This window comes from Enoplosus armatus, chromosome 13, assembly GCF_043641665.1.
Source record: "Enoplosus armatus isolate fEnoArm2 chromosome 13, fEnoArm2.hap1, whole genome shotgun sequence".
In the NCBI taxonomy this organism is placed as follows: Eukaryota; Metazoa; Chordata; class Actinopteri; order Centrarchiformes; family Enoplosidae; genus Enoplosus; species Enoplosus armatus.
Genome location: NC_092192.1, coordinates 15,716,821 through 15,734,376, shown reverse-complemented (window position 1 = coordinate 15,734,376; position 17,556 = coordinate 15,716,821). Strand labels below are relative to the sequence as shown.

Sequence of the window (17,556 nt, the reverse complement as noted above, 5' to 3'; positions counted from 1 at the left end):
TGATATTGTCATTATAAATAAATTTTATATAATGAACTTTACACAACAAACAGAATCGTTGCATGTTTTCATGCCTCATGTTGTTTTACAGTGGAGAAGGTGGGGAAGTGGACATTATGTTCCCACTGCACTTCTGCAGCAGGTGTTGCAGCATCCTCAGTGTCCAGGTGAGGGCGCTACCTTCACTCTCCTACCGCTGCTGATGTGGCTCCATGCATGATGCATGAGTAATCCATCCCAGTTTAACCAACATTCATAGTTTGAATTTTGAATAGTTACCTCACTGGGATTAGTTACTACACTGGCAAAAAAAAAACCATGCCATTTTACCTTTCAATAGGCCTCTGCAATGCTACATTTGTCTCACAATTTCTCAACCATGAGTTGAAAATTCACATTAAAATCCAGCATATTGAGGTGAAAGTTAGATTATATATAATTACCTCCATTATTGTTTCTCATTTATTGAGGCTGCAGAATAAAGACAGAAAGAAAGGAAACCCTCTGGCAGGCTTCTATCTGACCCATGGCAAAGTAGATAGGAAATATGGCATAAATAATAACGTCATTGCGTGGTTATAGTCTGAATATGATGCTGACCTCAAGATCGATAATTAAACATCACAACGGGGACAACAATTCATCACTGAGGAACACAGACACTGTACAGTCCTGTAGGAATATCAGAGGGATATTATATTGGTTTTCCTTTGGGGACGTGACGACACGGGCATCGGAGCCAATAAGAGGATGCCCTCAGCCACCGCACGATTGGCTCTGAGGGTTGTCTTTCATGCGTCGGGGCCTGTGAGGGAGGGAGGATGCGGTGCAGACGATTGGCCAGGCGGGAGGAGGAGGAGGGAGCAGCTTTGTCGGGGATGACGGATGAGGTTGTTGGGGGGAGGGGGGGGTGTTGGAGAGTGGGGGGTGCTTGTAGAGAGAGGCGGAGGGAGTGCTTTACCGCAGTATCACTAGATTTCTGCACCACTCATCAAAACTCTGCGGCATGCAGATAAGAGCTGGGGGGGTAGGGCAGTTACTAGGTCTGTGCTGAGTGTAGGAACGCTGCCTCTCACTGTTACTATCCATTTTTCTGTTATTAGACAGGCTCCAGTCTTTACTTCAGTTTCCATTCATTTGTGCGTCTGCGTTTTTGAGTAGAGCTGTTTAATTGCCTCTCCGCGGCGGTACAGTAAGGCTCTCTCTCTCTCTCTCTCTCTCTCTCTCTCTCTCTCTCTCTCTCTCTCTCCGGCTAATTGTTGCAGCCGGGCGCTTATTGCATTAGGGCGCGTTCGTTAGAGGTTTGGGGTCCGGACTTGTATGACAAAATGGCAAAGGATGGAGAAAAAGGCGAGTGGAAGGACTTTATATGGAACCCGAGGACGAGGGAGTTCATGGGCAGGACGGCGAGCAGCTGGGGTGAGTACTGTCCAGCAATGCAGCAAACACGGTCCCTCGGCTCTGTAACAGGTCTCTGTCATAGTCTCTTTAAGCCTTTATCTAAAGCTCCTGCATGATGCTTCAAGAGAGGAAAGTGTGTACCCGTGATATGAATGGTACCCAGACAGAACTTGGTGGAGGTGATTATTCCCCCTCAGTGTTCAGGTGATGAGGTGGCGGTCGCTGTCCACTACAGTCTGGTGCTGAAATCTGACTGCGGCACCGCCACTGTGGAAGCCGGTGGGGGGGAAAACCCTCCTGCCTGGTTTCTTTCTTTCTTTATTTATTAATTTATGGCACTGCTTTCACTGCGCAATGCGCTCAACATAAGGGTGGAGGCATATGGTCTTATTTGTACGTTTGAATTAGCCAGATTACTGCAGCATTGCTGAAACAGGTTCCACTCTGTTGCAAAGTGCATATCATCAGCGCCTCTCTGTGGAGGCAGTGAGAGTGCTGTAGCTAGCTCTAACATGGATTCTGCTGCAGAGAGGAGTTTTTTTTTTCTCCAGGGACATGGGTTACTGAAGTTTGGCAGAAATAGGTTTGTATACCTGTAGCTTTATCTAATGCGTGTTCAACATGATGTCATCCATTTTCAGGCTTTTCCCCACCATGAGATTTTGAAATATGATCCAATCCCAGCCTCTAGTGTTGCCACATACTGTCCTCTTTTCTGCCATACAACCAGCCTGCAACTATTTCAAAGATTCATGAAATCATAGGGCACATATGGCTCTGTTGTAATGACATTGGAGCATTTTAATCTGGGTAAAGCCGTGGGCCAAATGCTATTTGTATCACCTCCAACCCGGCCCCTCCCAGTGAGTGTAAATCAGTGAGGGATTTAGTCCTAATCTAATGACTTCATTGGCTGACGGGGAGGGTATCAATTCAGCATGTAGGATCCAGCAAAGTCAACCACTTTCAGGGAACTTATTCTATTTTCTTTTTATATTTTCACTGGGGACATGATCTCCAATGCAACACTGAACACAGTGTTTGTGGTTTGAATAATGCTGAAAGTGATTTTACTTGCAGTGGTATTCTGGTGATTATGTTTCCTGAATGGACACGTTAGTGCAGAGTTGGGAATCAGTGGACTGTAGCTTCGTTTGCTGGAATCCTCCCGCAGTGTACGACTTAATCCAGCTCAGTGCGTCCCAGGTGCTTTAAGGTCTGGTGGCCTTTTTAAGCTGTGTTCTCTAAGGCTTGTTAATTGGGCTATTTCTGTAGTTAGCCACTACATGTAGGTCTAAACTTGTGTTTCCCCGTAGCACTTCCTCATTCTCCTACTGATGCATACACTGTACGTACTGTACCTCTACTTCCACTCGTTTGACTGCCTGGCTTGCAGCCCATCCATCCATTTTCTACACCCACTTATCTCGACACGCTCGCAGAAAAAGGCAAGAAAACACCCTGAAAACACCCTTGTCGGGTTGCCAGTCTCTTTAAAAGGCAAATTTGTCATTCACACTAATTATGCAGTATAATGTACGTTCAGATCAAAGGCCCCTTTGAGGATGAAACACAGAACACTTCCTTTGTGTAAAGGGCTGTAATGATATGGAAATAGCCTTGATAAAGTAGAACAGTCCTGCAATCTCAATGTTACTTTGCCACCAGCTGACACCAGGCAAACATGGTCAAACAACTACCTCTATTTAAAATAGGACTAATTAAGTGTTCTGCACCTCCCACTTCCAAAAAACAACAAAAGGCATGTAACATGAGAAAAGAGCCTTAAAGGGCCTAATGATGCTGGTCTTAGTGTAAGATTTCAGACCATATACAAGATAATTAAAACAACCACAGCTCAGTGCTATTAATTCTATCTCCAGAACATTTCATTTTGAGTTCAGAGATGTGTTTGATCACTAATTTACAAAGCAATTTAGCAGCATGTCCTCCTAATTAAATCTGAAAGAAAAGAGACACCTCCTGCCATTATTATTGAAGAAAGCACAGGATGCTGAACCATCCCGCCCTGGCCTTTTGTTCTTTGCTTTCAGCTGCCGTCTGCAAACAAAACCAGGGTGAAAGAGAGATGCTTCACTGTCCATCATCAGCGTGGACTGGAGAGGGCAGACTGTAAACCTAACACTCTCTTTGGCAGGGGGGAAAGCCACCCCTGCCTGCACGCTCGACCCTGTATGCACGTGTGCACATCCAGTCTCCCCTGGGTGGTGTCATATTTGTGGTTAGCACAACCTCCCCTCTGGATGACAGGGAAAAACACTTTAACATTTTGTTTTGTCACATCTTATCTCCGATGCCTCTCTCGCTGTAGTGCCTCCGGCTTGGTCCTGGGCCCGGAGAAATGACTCTGTATATATTTAATGACTCAGCTTGGGTGTTTTCCATGCGACAGACGGGATGCTCACTGCCTCATCTCACTCGGCCATTCATTCATTTCACCTCGAATTCGAATAGTTCTAGGAGCAATTGGATGAAAACAAAACACACACACAAGCTCTAAATCATCAAGATATATTGCCCCCGTGGTGCAGCTTCCCCTTGACATTTTGTTGTAGATTCCTGTAAGCCTGGCTGTGTGGGGAGGCAGATGCAGCGCTCAGCCTGCTGACAGAGCGAGTGAGCTCCACGCTGGGGGCCATCCAGCAGAGGCACAGGGTCAGGCCACTCAGTTGCTACCCAACGCTGGCCTCTGGTGTTGATGCTTAAAATGAGGAATGTGTCATAGGAAATGCTATTTATGTGTTCCTGATCTCTGTGTAGACTGTCTGTCTGAGATGGGACCAAACGGCTGTCTCCAAGTAGGAGACATCACATCATCGGGTTATTGCCTTGACCCTCATTTCTCATCTCTCATTTAATAACATGCATCAGTGACACAGTGGTGCAATATGAGATATTTTTTTCATTTTAATGTTTTAGACAGTGCTGAAACAAGTCAGTTAATCAATTAGTTCATCACCAAGAAATTGATAAGCACCTATTTTGATTTTGATGAATTCCTAGCCATTTATCGAGCCAAAGTTCCAAACATTAGCTTCTTAAATGGGAAGGTTTTCCTCATTTTCTGATTTACATCATGTAAATGTAGTATCTTTCGGTTTTGGACTGTTGATTGGACAGAACAAGCAATGAAGAACAAGATGTCACTTTGAGCAGCTCTACTTTCTGTCTAATGTAACATTATCACTATGGTCTTCTTACACTGTTAATGAAGTAGGCCCAGTCTATGATGGCCTGTAATCTCCTGACCCTGTGGCCCAGTCTCCAGGGGGTCCTTGTTCTCCTCCCGTATACCCCTCTGTCATCATTCCTCCCCCTCTGTGGACAGGGCAACTCTATAATGAGCCATTCAATCCTGCTTTAATACACACTGTTTCAGGCTTCGTCACGTGATTGCATGCAAGAATATGACAAAAGCAAATACAGTTTATGTTTTGACCATTAATTGATAGAAGTAACTTCATTTTCGACCATGTTGTAAAGGACGGCTGTTCGTGTGTGAGTGAGAAAGAGAGAGGCAGATGTGGCAGATGGAATGAAGCGCCTCTATAGTTTAATGAGGATTAACTGGCCTCCTGTGATCATGTTGTGTCAGAAAGTGGCCACACAAACACAACACAATGCAGCCGCAGCAGTTTATTAAAACGGATTCCATTATAAATTCAGATGTCGGATTATTCATGCTTAAAAATGTTTGTGCGCATTGCGGTAATTATGAAATGGAATGCACTTACCGAAAGTTGCAGATGTTGTTAAAGTAGCCTTCATGCATAAATCGAAAACCTTCCATTGTAATGCCACCAGCTCAACGGGTGTATTGTGAGACATAGAAGTCTGGATACAGCAATCATTGCAAAAGAAAAAAAATTGTTTCCACAATATAATCATAATTTTCATAATGAATAATAAAACAGTAAAGCAAGTGAGCAACACGTAAACACAGGCAATATTACATTATGTTTAGACATGCTGAACCTCTCCACAGCGTCAAGTTCAGAACATATTACTGATGTAATTTTCCACATTGTCTGATCCAATTTGATCATAAGGTAAGGGGTGTTGCTTGCAGCGCTTCTTTGGTATTGCAATGGTGTGGAAATTACAAAATGTTTGTTTAATGCTTAGTTTAATACTATTTCAATCCATCTAGTTTTTCAATACATTGCCGTTTTGTTCTTAGACAATACGTGCTAGTTACTACAAAGGCCAATTTACATGTTTAAAAATGGATTTAAAACAAATTTGATTTCATTGGCGTTAAAGTGAAGTGAGGTGAAGATTTTGTCTCCAGGCTACCAATACAAAGACAGACTTAAAACCTTGTGTGTTAATATATGAGTGAGTGCATCACAATTAAAGATTATATTAAGTGTTTAGCAACATTTATAAAACAATTTGGGGAAAAGAAACCATGACTTCTTGAATTTAGCAGGGACACTAGTTAGCCTAGCTGTTTAGCTAGCTAGCTACCGAATAGCCACATAGGTTTAGTTAATCATTACTAATATGAACACAGGATTTGTGAGACACATTTATTTTTAGTAAATCTTTCTGTACAGTGTTCCATGAAATAATACATATTTGCATGATTTACCTTTTCTCAGTAAGCTGTAGGCCGACTAATTTCCTCTTGAATAACAGACAAGTTTAAAATGCTGAATGTACAGAAGGATTATGGTCTAATAAGTTGAATAATTGGATCTATTGCTTCTGTGATAACACGCTTGATGACATTTCACACAGTTGATACAACTCTCTTCTCTCCTTGTCTGCAGGTCTTATTCTTCTCTTCTATGTAGTTTTCTACATCTTCCTGGCCGGCATGTTTACACTCACCATGTATGTCATGCTGCAGACCTTGGACGACCACAAACCGACCTGGCAAGACAGGCTCTCCACACCAGGTGCTGTTAACTAATGACACAAACTGCATGAACGCAGGTCACAGTCCTTGCCGCGGTGTTGTGACCTCTCTGCCGTCTCTCTCTGTCACTCACAGGCATGGTGATTAGACCCAAAGCAGATGAGACCTTTGAGATCGTCTATAACATCCAGAACACCGAGAGCTGGGACATGTACGCTCAGGCTCTGGACAAGTTCCTGGCACGTAAGTCTGGCTCTCTCGTACAGTGACTCAAAAAGCTTACTGCTGTGGATTATCCAACAATCTAGAATGAATTGTTTTTACCTAATAAGAGATAATTCCTTTACAGTCAGCGGGTAGGAGATTGCTTGCACCGGGGGTTTTAGTTGAGTCATAAGCCCTTGCAAACAAAATAAACCCTACCCCCGCTCTCTCCCCTGCAGCCTACAACGCCTCCATCCAGGCCCAGAAAAACGACGAGTGCCCCCCAGACAAGTACTTCATACAGGACGACAGCGGCGAAGTGAAGAACAACCCGAAGCGCTCCTGTCAGTTCAGCCGCAACATTCTGGAGGACTGCTCTGGAATCAATGACCGTTACTATGGATACCAGGATGGCAAGCCATGCATCATCATCAAGCTGAATCGGGTATGAAAGAGAAAGAGGGAAGGGAAAGGGATGGTGTTGCTAGGAGACATGGAGTGACAGATAATAGAACTGGTTGGGAATAAGGGAAGGATTATCCCAGTAAAAAAAGAAAGTTAGTATTAAATAAGATTATAATCATTGGTTACTGCCTTTATTGTTGATATCTGGCATTAATGTTGTAGCAACTGTAAACATGATTTCCCATTCCTCGGCGGTTGAATAAAAGTGAAATGGGAATGGGTGCTGGAGATGTGTTGTCTTTCTTTCTCACCAGGTGATTGGGATGCTGCCAGGAAAGAACGGACAGGCTCCGTTTGTCACCTGTGGCGCAAAGGTAACCCCCTTATTGTCTTTCACAATGAAAGGCTTAACATGACAATTTGGATTTCAGCCCATTCATAGCTATTGTGCCCGACTCCAACCTGCAATATGGCACCTATCACTCATATCCACTCTCTTTAATGTCTGTGTTAAAACTACCATGTCTGTATTGCATGTCACTCACACCACTTGTGTATGTTGCTCGTCTTTTTTCCACTGCACTCCATTAATTTTCCCACTCTCAGAGATACAAAATTGGCAAAGATGAATGGGTAAGAACAGGACAGAACCTGTGTTTTTAGACTGTAGATTATGTTTAAACATGCATCGTAGTAGTGTAGATTGTAGTTATATGTATATATATGGATCAAGATGCGGTGTTTGGCACAAAATAGACTGCTAGTAGAGTGTGGGCGTGTTGGGAAATGAGATTTAGAGAAAAGAAGGCGATTAATGAGGCTCACCTCCTCCTCTTTTACACGTATGAAGGGATCTTTCAGGCTGTAACTGATTAAGTTGTTTTTAACCTCACCTCACCTCAGAGAGAAGACACTGAGAAAATTGGAGAGTTGATGTACTTCCCTCCAAATGGCACTTTCAACCTCATGTACTACCCTTACTATGGCAAGAAAGCTCAGGTAAGATGTGTCTTAAATCCATCTCCTGACAGTTTATTAAAGATGTGACAAACAGAATACATTGGTTCCTGCGTCTAAAGGTGTCGTTGGATCTGTTTTCGCAGGTGAACTACTCTCAGCCTTTGGTTGCCGTCAAGTTCCTTAACATTACTGCCAATCAAGATGTCAACATCGAGTGCAAGATCAACGCCAACAACATTCCCATTGGAAGTGAAAGAGACAAGTTTGCTGGAAGAGTGTCTTTCAAGCTGAGGATCAACACTAATAACTAGGTTGCCCCCTTTTCCTCTCCTGAAAACTACTTTCTTCATTCTCTGCAACATTGCACATACACAGAAACCAATCTCAGTATTCACACCCTTTTTAGGATTTGTTTACAACCCCCCAAATTTTTTTTTTGGGCAACTGTTTGTCCAGTTGTGTGACGACATGAGGCCAGAACAAAAGGGTGGTAATCCTGTCATTATTTCTGTCTGTGAGCTTTGGGACAAATTATTTTCTGTAAATTAGTTTGAGGTCTATTTATACTGCATGACAAACTAGGGGATATAAAGGATGTGAACATGTGTTTTCAAAGTTTGCAAGGATCAGCAACATTAACACGTTATTGCTGCTCCCCTCCTGCTGCCTCCTTATAGAGTATCCCTCTATATATGAATATACACAAATTACAATACAAAAGGTGTATATCTACAGTATTTATACGGTATCATAACCTTATATGTACGTCTATTTTGTTGCACTTAAAAGAATAATCCAACAGACTCGCATATATCTTGGTGGATGGATGCAGAGATGAAGCCATTTTGCATGTGTGTATTGTCTTTAGTGTGCTATGAGGGCAGGAGGCCCCTGTGTCCCACCTCTCTGCTAAGTGTGAAATAAGGTTATGTTAAACCACTGACCACCAGGAGGGACCACACTGTAATCTACCCACACACAGCAAGTGTGTGTGTGTGTGTGTGCGCGATAACAGCATACAGTAAGATAGGCATCTCCAAAAAAAAGGGAGTTACAGTAGAGGTCAAAACCTTTAAGAGTGTGTGTGTGTGTGTGTGTGTGTGTGTGTGTGTGTGTGTGTGTGTGTGTGTGTGTGTGTGTGTGTGTGTGTGTGTTTGCGCGTGTGTGTGTGTGTTCCGTTCACAGGTCCCATTTCATACTGTAGGTCGGGAAGTTGCATGCAATGTGCAATATTCATTACGTGGCATACATTATGAATGCTTGAGTCTATTCTTCAGATGAGAAGACGTCCATTAAATGATAATTATTTTGGACTAATATTCACACGACCTGAGAGAAGCTTATAAAACACTGGGTCATACGGTCATTTCAATGGCACTGATGCCAAATGAATTACGATAGGAGACAGTCCATCAGTCATGTTTCAGACGTCTTACAACATCTCGTTAGGTTGACAAAAACATGAAGCTTCCCAAACAACCACGTGAATATCAAATGAAAACAGCGGAAGAGATCCTCCTGCTGCACAATGACGTTACACTCCCTGTCACTGTGTCCATCATTTTATCCCCAAAGTTAAACCAACAGCCATTTGCAATTTCTAATCAATTTAAACAAAAATATTTAGAGGGTTTTTTTTCTTGCGTGTATTGCATCTATTTCATATGTATCAGAAATAGATGCTATTGTCATATTTTGTATTGATTTGCACTGGAAGTGTGCTTTTTTGATCTTTTTTTGTGAAGCTGAGTTGAATTAATTAATGTACAGTTTTGGAGGAGAAGGATTTAGAAAGTGTGTGTTTGCTCCCTTTGTTTCATCCATACTCATTGTCATCCTCTAAAATATTCATCCAGGATATCAAAATGTATAGTTTACAAATTCTTTTAACTAGAGTCTTGAATATGTGAGTTGTTAGTGCACCAGAGTTTTGTTTTATAGGCCTGTAGGAAATGACCAAAACTGGAGATTTGCTTCCTTGACCACATAGAAAAGGATATTTGTTTTTTTGTTGTTGTTGTAGTATTCTCCACTGTCTGAAGGCTAAGCCACCGTGACAACTAGACAACCATCACATCATAGATTAGGCCTGGTGCTGGAGCTGTTTACTTAACGTGCATTCATTGTGCAATACAGGCACACAAAATTGTAAGAAACACCTGCAGATACTGGCCGGCGAAATCTGTGGAGTCACACCTTTAAACTCAGGCACATATCACCTTGGCACGGCTACAAAATGGAACCAATGTGACTGTGATCCTGCAATGTCAACGCGGCGAATGTGGAACGCGAGCATCTGTTCACTCACATTAAGGTCTGGCTCGACTCCGCCACTTAATTTCTCTCAGAGCAATGTGTTTCCCAGTATGCTCTCAAATATCTCACAGTGGTCTAAAGAGGACCTCATTATCTGATGCAGACTTGACAAAGAAAGACAGAAAGACAATTAGATCTAATGTGATTATCTGATCTCTATCGGAGGGGTTATTCATAATGAAGGATGCGCTCATTTTAGAATCCACCGACCAGTTCACATGCATTTCTCCTCTGGCATTCCTGCAACACTTACTTAATTTCACTGTAATCTCTTAATCTGGTCGGCTAATCCAGAGCAGGCACGCTGAACTTCTTTACCCTACTTTGTCGCTCCTCCTCCTTGTGTCAAACGCGTGATTCACTGTCTTCAAAATGGATAAAGCTCGTTTTTTTCTCATATCTTTCTATCAGTGCATTCAATCCTATTTTCCCCTGATCATGAGCAAATTGAAGCCCTTTTAAATCACAGCGAATAAAATGCTTCATCACCTAATTGGACACTCTTGTTTTACTCATGTGCATGTGAGGATTAGTTCTTCAACCAAAGATCTCCATGATAGTTAGAATTTGATTTATTTGCTCTGCACTGACACATCCTCAGCAGCAGATCTGAGCAAGGATCTCATGAGATACTGTAGGATGCAGGTGGAGGGCTAAACACCCCATGTTATTCAAAGGCCTACTCTTATATAATAATAATACGCACAAAAGGAACATGTCTCTCTACAACATAACAGTGCCTCCTGGTGGACAGACAGTGTTGTTCCCCAGTGTCACCGAATGTTATTTCCTGTTATCTCCATTTATCTGTTTTTTTTCTTTGGAGATGTCCTCAAAAAGCAATATATTTATTTCCCGTGTGGCTGTATGATGTATTTATTGGCTGTAAGGCTGTAACAAAATCAGTGCAACAAGTGGCATCAAGAGCAATTAAGAAAAAGTAAGAATACACAGATATTGCATTCAGGCAGTTTTGCATTATCATGATGGAACAATATAAAAAGTATTGTTTTGTTTATAAAAGAGTATTTTTTATTGCTATTTTGTTGTAAAGAGGAGAGAATGTATAAGCTTGGATTGTATCATGGTATGGGAGCTACGTGGTAGGTTTTCATCATTTAATTCAACGAATGGCAAAATGTTAACAGCTTGGTTGGAAAAGTTTTTTGTTTTTTTTATGTAGAAACACTTGTTCTGGTCATCGTTTGAGTCCTTTATATTTGGAGCTTGTTAAGTTTGCAATGAAAGCTCTCTGAACACTGGGGTCTACTGCATCAGGATTAAGTCATTAATTGTAAACTGATGCACACAATACACCTGAATGAGCTGTGCTTTCTGAGAACTTTCACGTGCAAAACCTTCAGAGACTTTTCAGAACAAAACTACAACAAGGCCCAACGCAAATGTCAGAGAGAGTCAATTATTAATTGTTTCAAATAAGGAATAATTTCAACAAACCTCATAAGCCCTCCTACCCAACCCCCTCGTCTTAAATCGTACTATTGCCTAAGACTGTGGTGCAAGGATAGTTTCAAGAAAGAAATCCATGAAATTTGTTTAGATACTCTCACCCCAAAAGGATGATAATTCTATTCTGGATCTTTATTTTTTGCTCTTACTGTATGTATATTTTTGCTCATGTTTACTGCAAACCAAGATAGAGAAATAAATAAATGTCATTTAAGGGAACTCAGACTCACACGTTCATTATTGCCTCTCAGTCATCTTTCCTTTAATGTTTGGCATCATCATAGAATGAGAGAAGGGATCATGGACAGACACAAAGATTGAAGTGGAATAATGCCAATGTGGATCCTTTCATCGTGGCATATTATGAATCAAACAGCCTTTGTAGGGGACTGAAACAGAAGCCAGCCAGTGTCAAAAGTAGTGTCAAGTGGATATAATCTTAATCTCATTCACTGTAATCCTCACAGTTTGCAGCACCAGTGGACACCAGTGTTAACCTGTGCACACATACTGGTGCATGGTAACAAGTGAAACAGCCAAACAGAGTAGGGGTCCATCTTGCCACGTGACATGACAGTCTTATGTTCTTATGTGTGAAGTGAATCTCTGCACTTTATTTTCACCAGAGTATCAAGAGGAAGTGAATAAGTCATCCTCCTACACTCCATCATGGGTCAAAGGTCACAGATTGAAGTCTTAGCTGGATTCTCCATCATAATCATAAATATTGATCGACCCAAGGTCAGAAATATGTGAATCCTGTTTTAGGGTTTTTTTCCCCTTTAGGAGTTGCTTTAATATAGTCTGCCGCCAAGCGCTTGACAAGATTACAGCTGAAGTGCATTTCCGCCTCCTGACCTTCAACCAGCTCCTGTCTCCTGTTCACTCCGTGGCTTCAGGCTCTATCCTTATCTCTCTTTTCTTCACTGTCTCCTCCTCAGAAAGAGAGAGTGCAGCACAGGAAGCGGGAGAAAGCCAGGATTACGTAGCATTAGAGGTATTTGTGGGTTTAAAATAGTCTGATCAAGAGTAGCGCCAGTGTCTGATACCTACACATGCTATTCTCTCTGTTCCACACACATTCTACATATTATATATAATCCTGAATAATCTGCAACCCTTTGATATTCCTCAAATCAGGACTTTTCTCATTTTTAAGCCATGTCATTTTATATTTTTCTAACAGACAAAGAGATATTACAAGGAAAAAAACCCTTTGCATTTGAGTTCAAAAAGCTGGTCATGATGCCACAAGGCTGTTTCCAGGTAAGAGTGTCACGCAGAGCAGATTATATCCACCAAGACGTTAGAAAAGGGAAGATTAGTCTGCAGTGGAGCACTGGAACCTCTGCTGGATGGTGAATAACATTACACAAGAGTTCAGTGGCATTTAAATGTCGAAGTTCCCACATTACTGAGACAGACTGTCAGAAAAAAGGAGACTAGATTCTGTCTTTGTTTTGTTTCCACAGATATTTAATCATTCTGAACATGATACAAAAACTTACAGTGTAAAACTGAGAAATGAATACTCTGCCACAGTTAGTGTGAAGCACCATATTGTCCTTTGTTCTTCATATATTGATTTCTTTTTGGTGTAATACCTCTTTAATCAGGATAGATTGGTCCCAGATTTTAGGGCTACAAGGCATCTAGAAATAGGCATCTCTGAGGTAGCAGACTAAATCACCAAGCATTAACTACAATTAAAACAGTAGTCATTCTCAATAGAGTTTTGAATGTAAAAAAATTACCAATCACACGTGGGTGGGGGTAGGCACAAGGATTCCTCCCTAAACTTCACCAATGTTGTATTTATCGCAGGGTTGTTGTTGCAATAGCTTGCATTAGATGTGTGGTGTTCATGTTATTGTGTCCATCTGCTTAAATAATTCACAGTCTGTGTTAAGTCAGCCTAAGCGCAAGACCAGCTGCCTTAAAAATGCCTCTAAGGTGAGGATAGGTAGAGCCGTGATATCATTAAATTCAATGAGGAATGTCTACAGACTGAAAGCAAACTGACTTTCAGTGTTAGTTGATTGTTGACACAGCACTTTGGTTGGGTGGAAAAAATGGCACATGTGAATTTTAGTTTTATGTTTCACCTAGTTTAAAGCTGGACACTTAAGTGTGATGTCCAGGAGGACAGTGCAAAACCAGTCTGATAGTCCCCTTTTCTAAGGCAAGTCCAGCATGCCATTGTCCTCCAGGGCTTTCTGTGTCCTGTTGTAAACCTCTCCAATGGCCTGAACCACTCTGTTCAGCATTGCACTCAGCTCCTCCTGGTTCTGCACGCACACCAGCCTGAAGAAGAAACCCCGCTCTGGCATGGCAATGAAGGCCAGCTCGGCGGCCCTGCGGACGAACCAGGTGTGGTGGTTCGCGAGGGTGGTCTGGTAGGCCTCGCGACACAGCTCTGAGGGGCTCCTGAGCCGGCCAGCCACCGGTGTCTCAGCCAGCTTCTCTAGGAAGAGCTTCAGCCAGAGCAGAGCGCGATGCAGACGCAGCAGAGTCCGGCACCCAGAGTCTGTCTGTTGCTGGAAGTCCACCACTCCTCGGTTCAGCTCCACCCAGATCATGGAGCGCACAGAGTGATAAGCACCAGTGTGCTCTGAGGCCTCCAGATTTCTCTCTGTCCCAGCCTCTGTGTTTATTGAGTGTACATCTGGGCCAAGCTCTGCTTCAGGGTTCTCTTCTGACAACAGGGCCAGTTGGCGGATTATAGAGGTCTTGCTTTCTATCTCTTTAGATATCAGTCCCACCATCGGGCCCAGAGCTTCCATAAACCTGGAGGAGTAACACAGGACAGGATGAATCATCTTACAGAGTCCATTATGCCATAAACCATGAATTACTTCATTCTTTTTAGTGGCTGTAAATGAATCTTTCTCTCACTGCTTCATCTGATGATCTCACCTCACGAGCTCGTCCCAGCTGGACAGATACGGCTGCAGCAGCACGTCGGAGGTGTAGGCCGGTGCAGCCAGCAGGTGGGAGAGCAGCAGTGACACCTGGAAGGTCTGACCAGGGCACCCCTCCAGGACCTGCGAGCCCTCAGCCCCATCGGCCCCACTGCTGTTGTACAGCTGGTGAATCTAACAGTGGGGGGATGGGAGGCGTGTGTGAGTGTGTGTGTGGGGGCGATCGACAGGGGACAAAGAAAGAGAGAACGCGGAAGTGATTCACCACATTCAAATTAGCCATCTGCTTCACAAAGTCAACCCTGTGGAGGAAACGTGATAAGTGATGAAGTGATTTAAAATGTGCTTGTGCTCTTACCTTATTCCCCTGATTATAACCTTTTAAACAAGAATCCCAGTGGTAATCCAAACCTCCTTCTGCAGTGACATATTGTAAGAGAAACAAGAGAACAGTTAGCTTTAGATTTTTGACTTTTTATTTTCTCATGATACTGCAGGTTTACTGCAGCTCTGTGTCAAACACATTGTGATTTCATACATCATTATAAAAATATCGATCATAGCCACTTTAATTTACAAAAGAGTATCCTTTTTATTTTCTAATCACTGTCATGGGACAGATCTGTTTCCCTGTTAACACGAGAAACTGATTATGAAACGGCTGACTCTATTTCTTCTTACACTCTTGATTAATTCCAGATCGTATTGTACAACATATCCCACAAAGACAAGCATTCTTATGGCAGCAAATAACATGTCTTTTGACAGCAGATGTTGAGTTTTAAACCTTTTTGAGCTGTTTCCAGCCTGTGACAAAGCAAACCCTGTGGTTTTAATAGACCATCTCAAACACTGACTTCCTCAGCACACATCACGTGCACAAGCTGCTGATCAATTTTGAGGCCCTATTGAATTCTATAACTGCATGCCTCTATTGGGCCACAAGATCCATACACGCACACACACACACACCATTATTATACTATATAGCAAGATAAGTTGTATGAAAATAACGATTAAATTAATTTGAAGACTGTTATACAGTACATCTTCAAATTCAAATCAGGGCCTTCACTTTGTGAATTTGTGGGTTCCTCCCAGCTTTTCCGAGCATGCCTTGTTCAATTTAACTGCGGTTTATGCCTGAGTGAAGTCAGCTTACTGAAGTCAAACTATTCCTCTGTTTTATTTGGGACCTCCTGGCATCCCCCCAGAGGCCCCTGCAGGGATTCAGACTGCACATTGGGGACTGGTGTATCCAACTACCTTACAACCAAAAGCCATAAAAGCTGTTAGTGATGTCGTTCACTAATTTGATGCGTGAGTGCAGCACCCAGTCACGAAGTCACTGAACCGAAACACCACAAAAGTTCAGCCTCCAAACTAACGTTGGAAGACTCTCCTGACCTGCTGAGCTTCCTGTCAGGTAGCCTGGCTAGTTAGCCTCGCTGAGCTAAACACAGAGCCCGTCTAGCAGCTGTCAGAAACATATTTCTAACTCGACAGTGACCCACTGTAGATGTTGCCAAAACTGTCAAGAGGGATGTGAAGTCGTCTCGCCACGACAAACTGAGAGCCGTATCTAAATTTAAGTTTCCTAATTAGTTACTATGAGGACGCAGAGCTGACTGTTCATACTTCCAAAATGCTTCTGAAAACCTTTCAGCTCAGTTTGCACTCTGACTTGAGTCTCTCAAATCTTCAAATTTTAATCCAATCTTCATAAAAAGATCACATGGTCACAGCTGAACATTGTTACACTGCTTACCAGTTCCTTTGAAGTTTTTCCCATAATAATATAGATTTATAAAATGTTTTGTTGACTTTTGGGTTGAAAAGTTATTCATTTTCTTATACTACAAGATACCTTTTTCTATTTCTTATGTGCTGAACTTATTTTGTCATACTAGAATTTTAAGTCAAGCAAAGACATAGTTATTTTACTTACTTTACTTATCTTCAAATAAGAAAGATTCCTACAATAAGATACAAAGAGTTTGGTGATGTTTTGTATTATAGATCTTTAGATGTCATTATATGCCAAGAATATTTGTCTACAAAATGTGTGTAAAGTATGTATATAACGATAATAGTTTATCCGATGTGACTGAAAATAGCTCACAAAATAGTTAATGTTGTCATCTCACATTCCAATAACATGTCAAATCGCACGTCATGTTGTTGTTAAAGTTACTTTTGAGCATAAAGAGTGAGCAAAAAGTGGTGTGACCACCATGCTCGATTCTGCAGCCCCCACACCATGTGACACATTCCTGACCTGGAGCATATGCATTTCACACAAGGGAGGGATTGTATAGATTAATGGTACAAAACCACACACACACACAAACAGACACACAGAAATACTCACGGAGCCACAGGGAGCCGAGGAACAGCAGCAGGACTACGATAGCTGCAGCAGCCTTGCTCTTAACACCCATACTGAAGTCCAGTTTTGGGTCTGGCCAGTCCCCTCTCTGTTCCTTCTCTCAGTCCCTATCTTTTAATTCCTCTGTGTCTCACATGAGTCCTTGCACTGGCTGTCACCACAATTACGCCCTACCGGACCCCTGCTTCTGACCCCCTCCCTGTCCTCTCAAATCTGTCATACTCTCCCCAAAAACCCTAAATAAAAGGCTCTCTGAACCATTCCACCTCAAAGAGCGCCTATCAATGTTTAATCCTGTTTTACAACTGATGTTCTTCCTCGTCACACTGTTACCACTCAGCCTGTTGTTGCTCTTTCTTTTTTGACTTTCCCTGATTCACATCTTTCCTCTATCCTGCCTTTGTTTCTGACTGATTTGGAAGCTGCCTGTCTCTTATTGTGTTGCTCAATCTGAGGGTCCAGAGATCAGCCGAGCGCAGCCACTTGCTGATAAAACAGAGCTTGTCCGCCAGTAACCTCCTTCCTCAAGATTCATCTTCCATATATGTGATATGTTCCTGGTAGGTTCGAGTAAACACTTGCTCCCTCTCCTCTCCTCCCACCAC

The 17,556-nt window shown here is 42.3% G+C and overlaps 2 protein-coding genes across 2 annotated transcripts; one reads left to right on the top strand and one right to left on the bottom strand.

Moving 5' to 3' along the window:
* Positions 1-1,328: 1,328 nt before the first annotated feature.
* Positions 1,329-8,166, top strand: atp1b2b (ATPase Na+/K+ transporting subunit beta 2b). The gene is made up of 8 exons (XM_070917345.1): positions 1,329-1,419; positions 6,198-6,326; positions 6,422-6,529; positions 6,730-6,935; positions 7,210-7,269; positions 7,502-7,528; positions 7,799-7,894; positions 7,999-8,166. Exons 1-8 carry the CDS (start codon positions 1,329-1,331, stop codon positions 8,164-8,166), a joined length of 885 nt encoding a protein of 294 aa, XP_070773446.1.
* A 5,652-nt stretch (positions 8,167-13,818) lies between these two features.
* Positions 13,819-17,003, bottom strand: gltpd2b (glycolipid transfer protein domain containing 2b). The gene is made up of 4 exons (XM_070918037.1): positions 16,934-17,003; positions 14,921-14,979; positions 14,558-14,736; positions 13,819-14,428 (listed from the first exon to the last, which is right to left on the bottom strand). The coding sequence occupies exons 1-4, from the start codon at positions 17,001-17,003 to the stop codon at positions 13,819-13,821; spliced, it is 918 nt and encodes a 305-aa protein (XP_070774138.1).
* Positions 17,004-17,556: the final 553 nt, after the last annotated feature.

Coding starts and splice junctions, on each gene's coding strand:
- atp1b2b (XM_070917345.1), top strand. CDS start 1,329: ATGGCAAAGGATGGAGAAAAAGGCGAGTGGAAGGACTTTATATGGAAC. Junction 6,327..6,421: donor AGACAGGCTCTCCACACCAG/GTGCTGTTAACT, acceptor TGTCACTCACAG/GCATGGTGATTAGACCCAAA. Junction 6,530..6,729: donor TCTGGACAAGTTCCTGGCAC/GTAAGTCTGGCT, acceptor TCTCCCCTGCAG/CCTACAACGCCTCCATCCAG.
- gltpd2b (XM_070918037.1), bottom strand. CDS start 17,003: ATGGGTGTTAAGAGCAAGGCTGCTGCAGCTATCGTAGTCCTGCTGCTG. Junction 14,980..16,933: donor CCTCGGCTCCCTGTGGCTCC/GTGAGTATTTCT, acceptor ATGTCACTGCAG/AAGGAGGTTTGGATTACCAC. Junction 14,429..14,557: donor AGCTGGGACGAGCTCGTGAG/GTGAGATCATCA, acceptor TTACTCCTCCAG/GTTTATGGAAGCTCTGGGCC.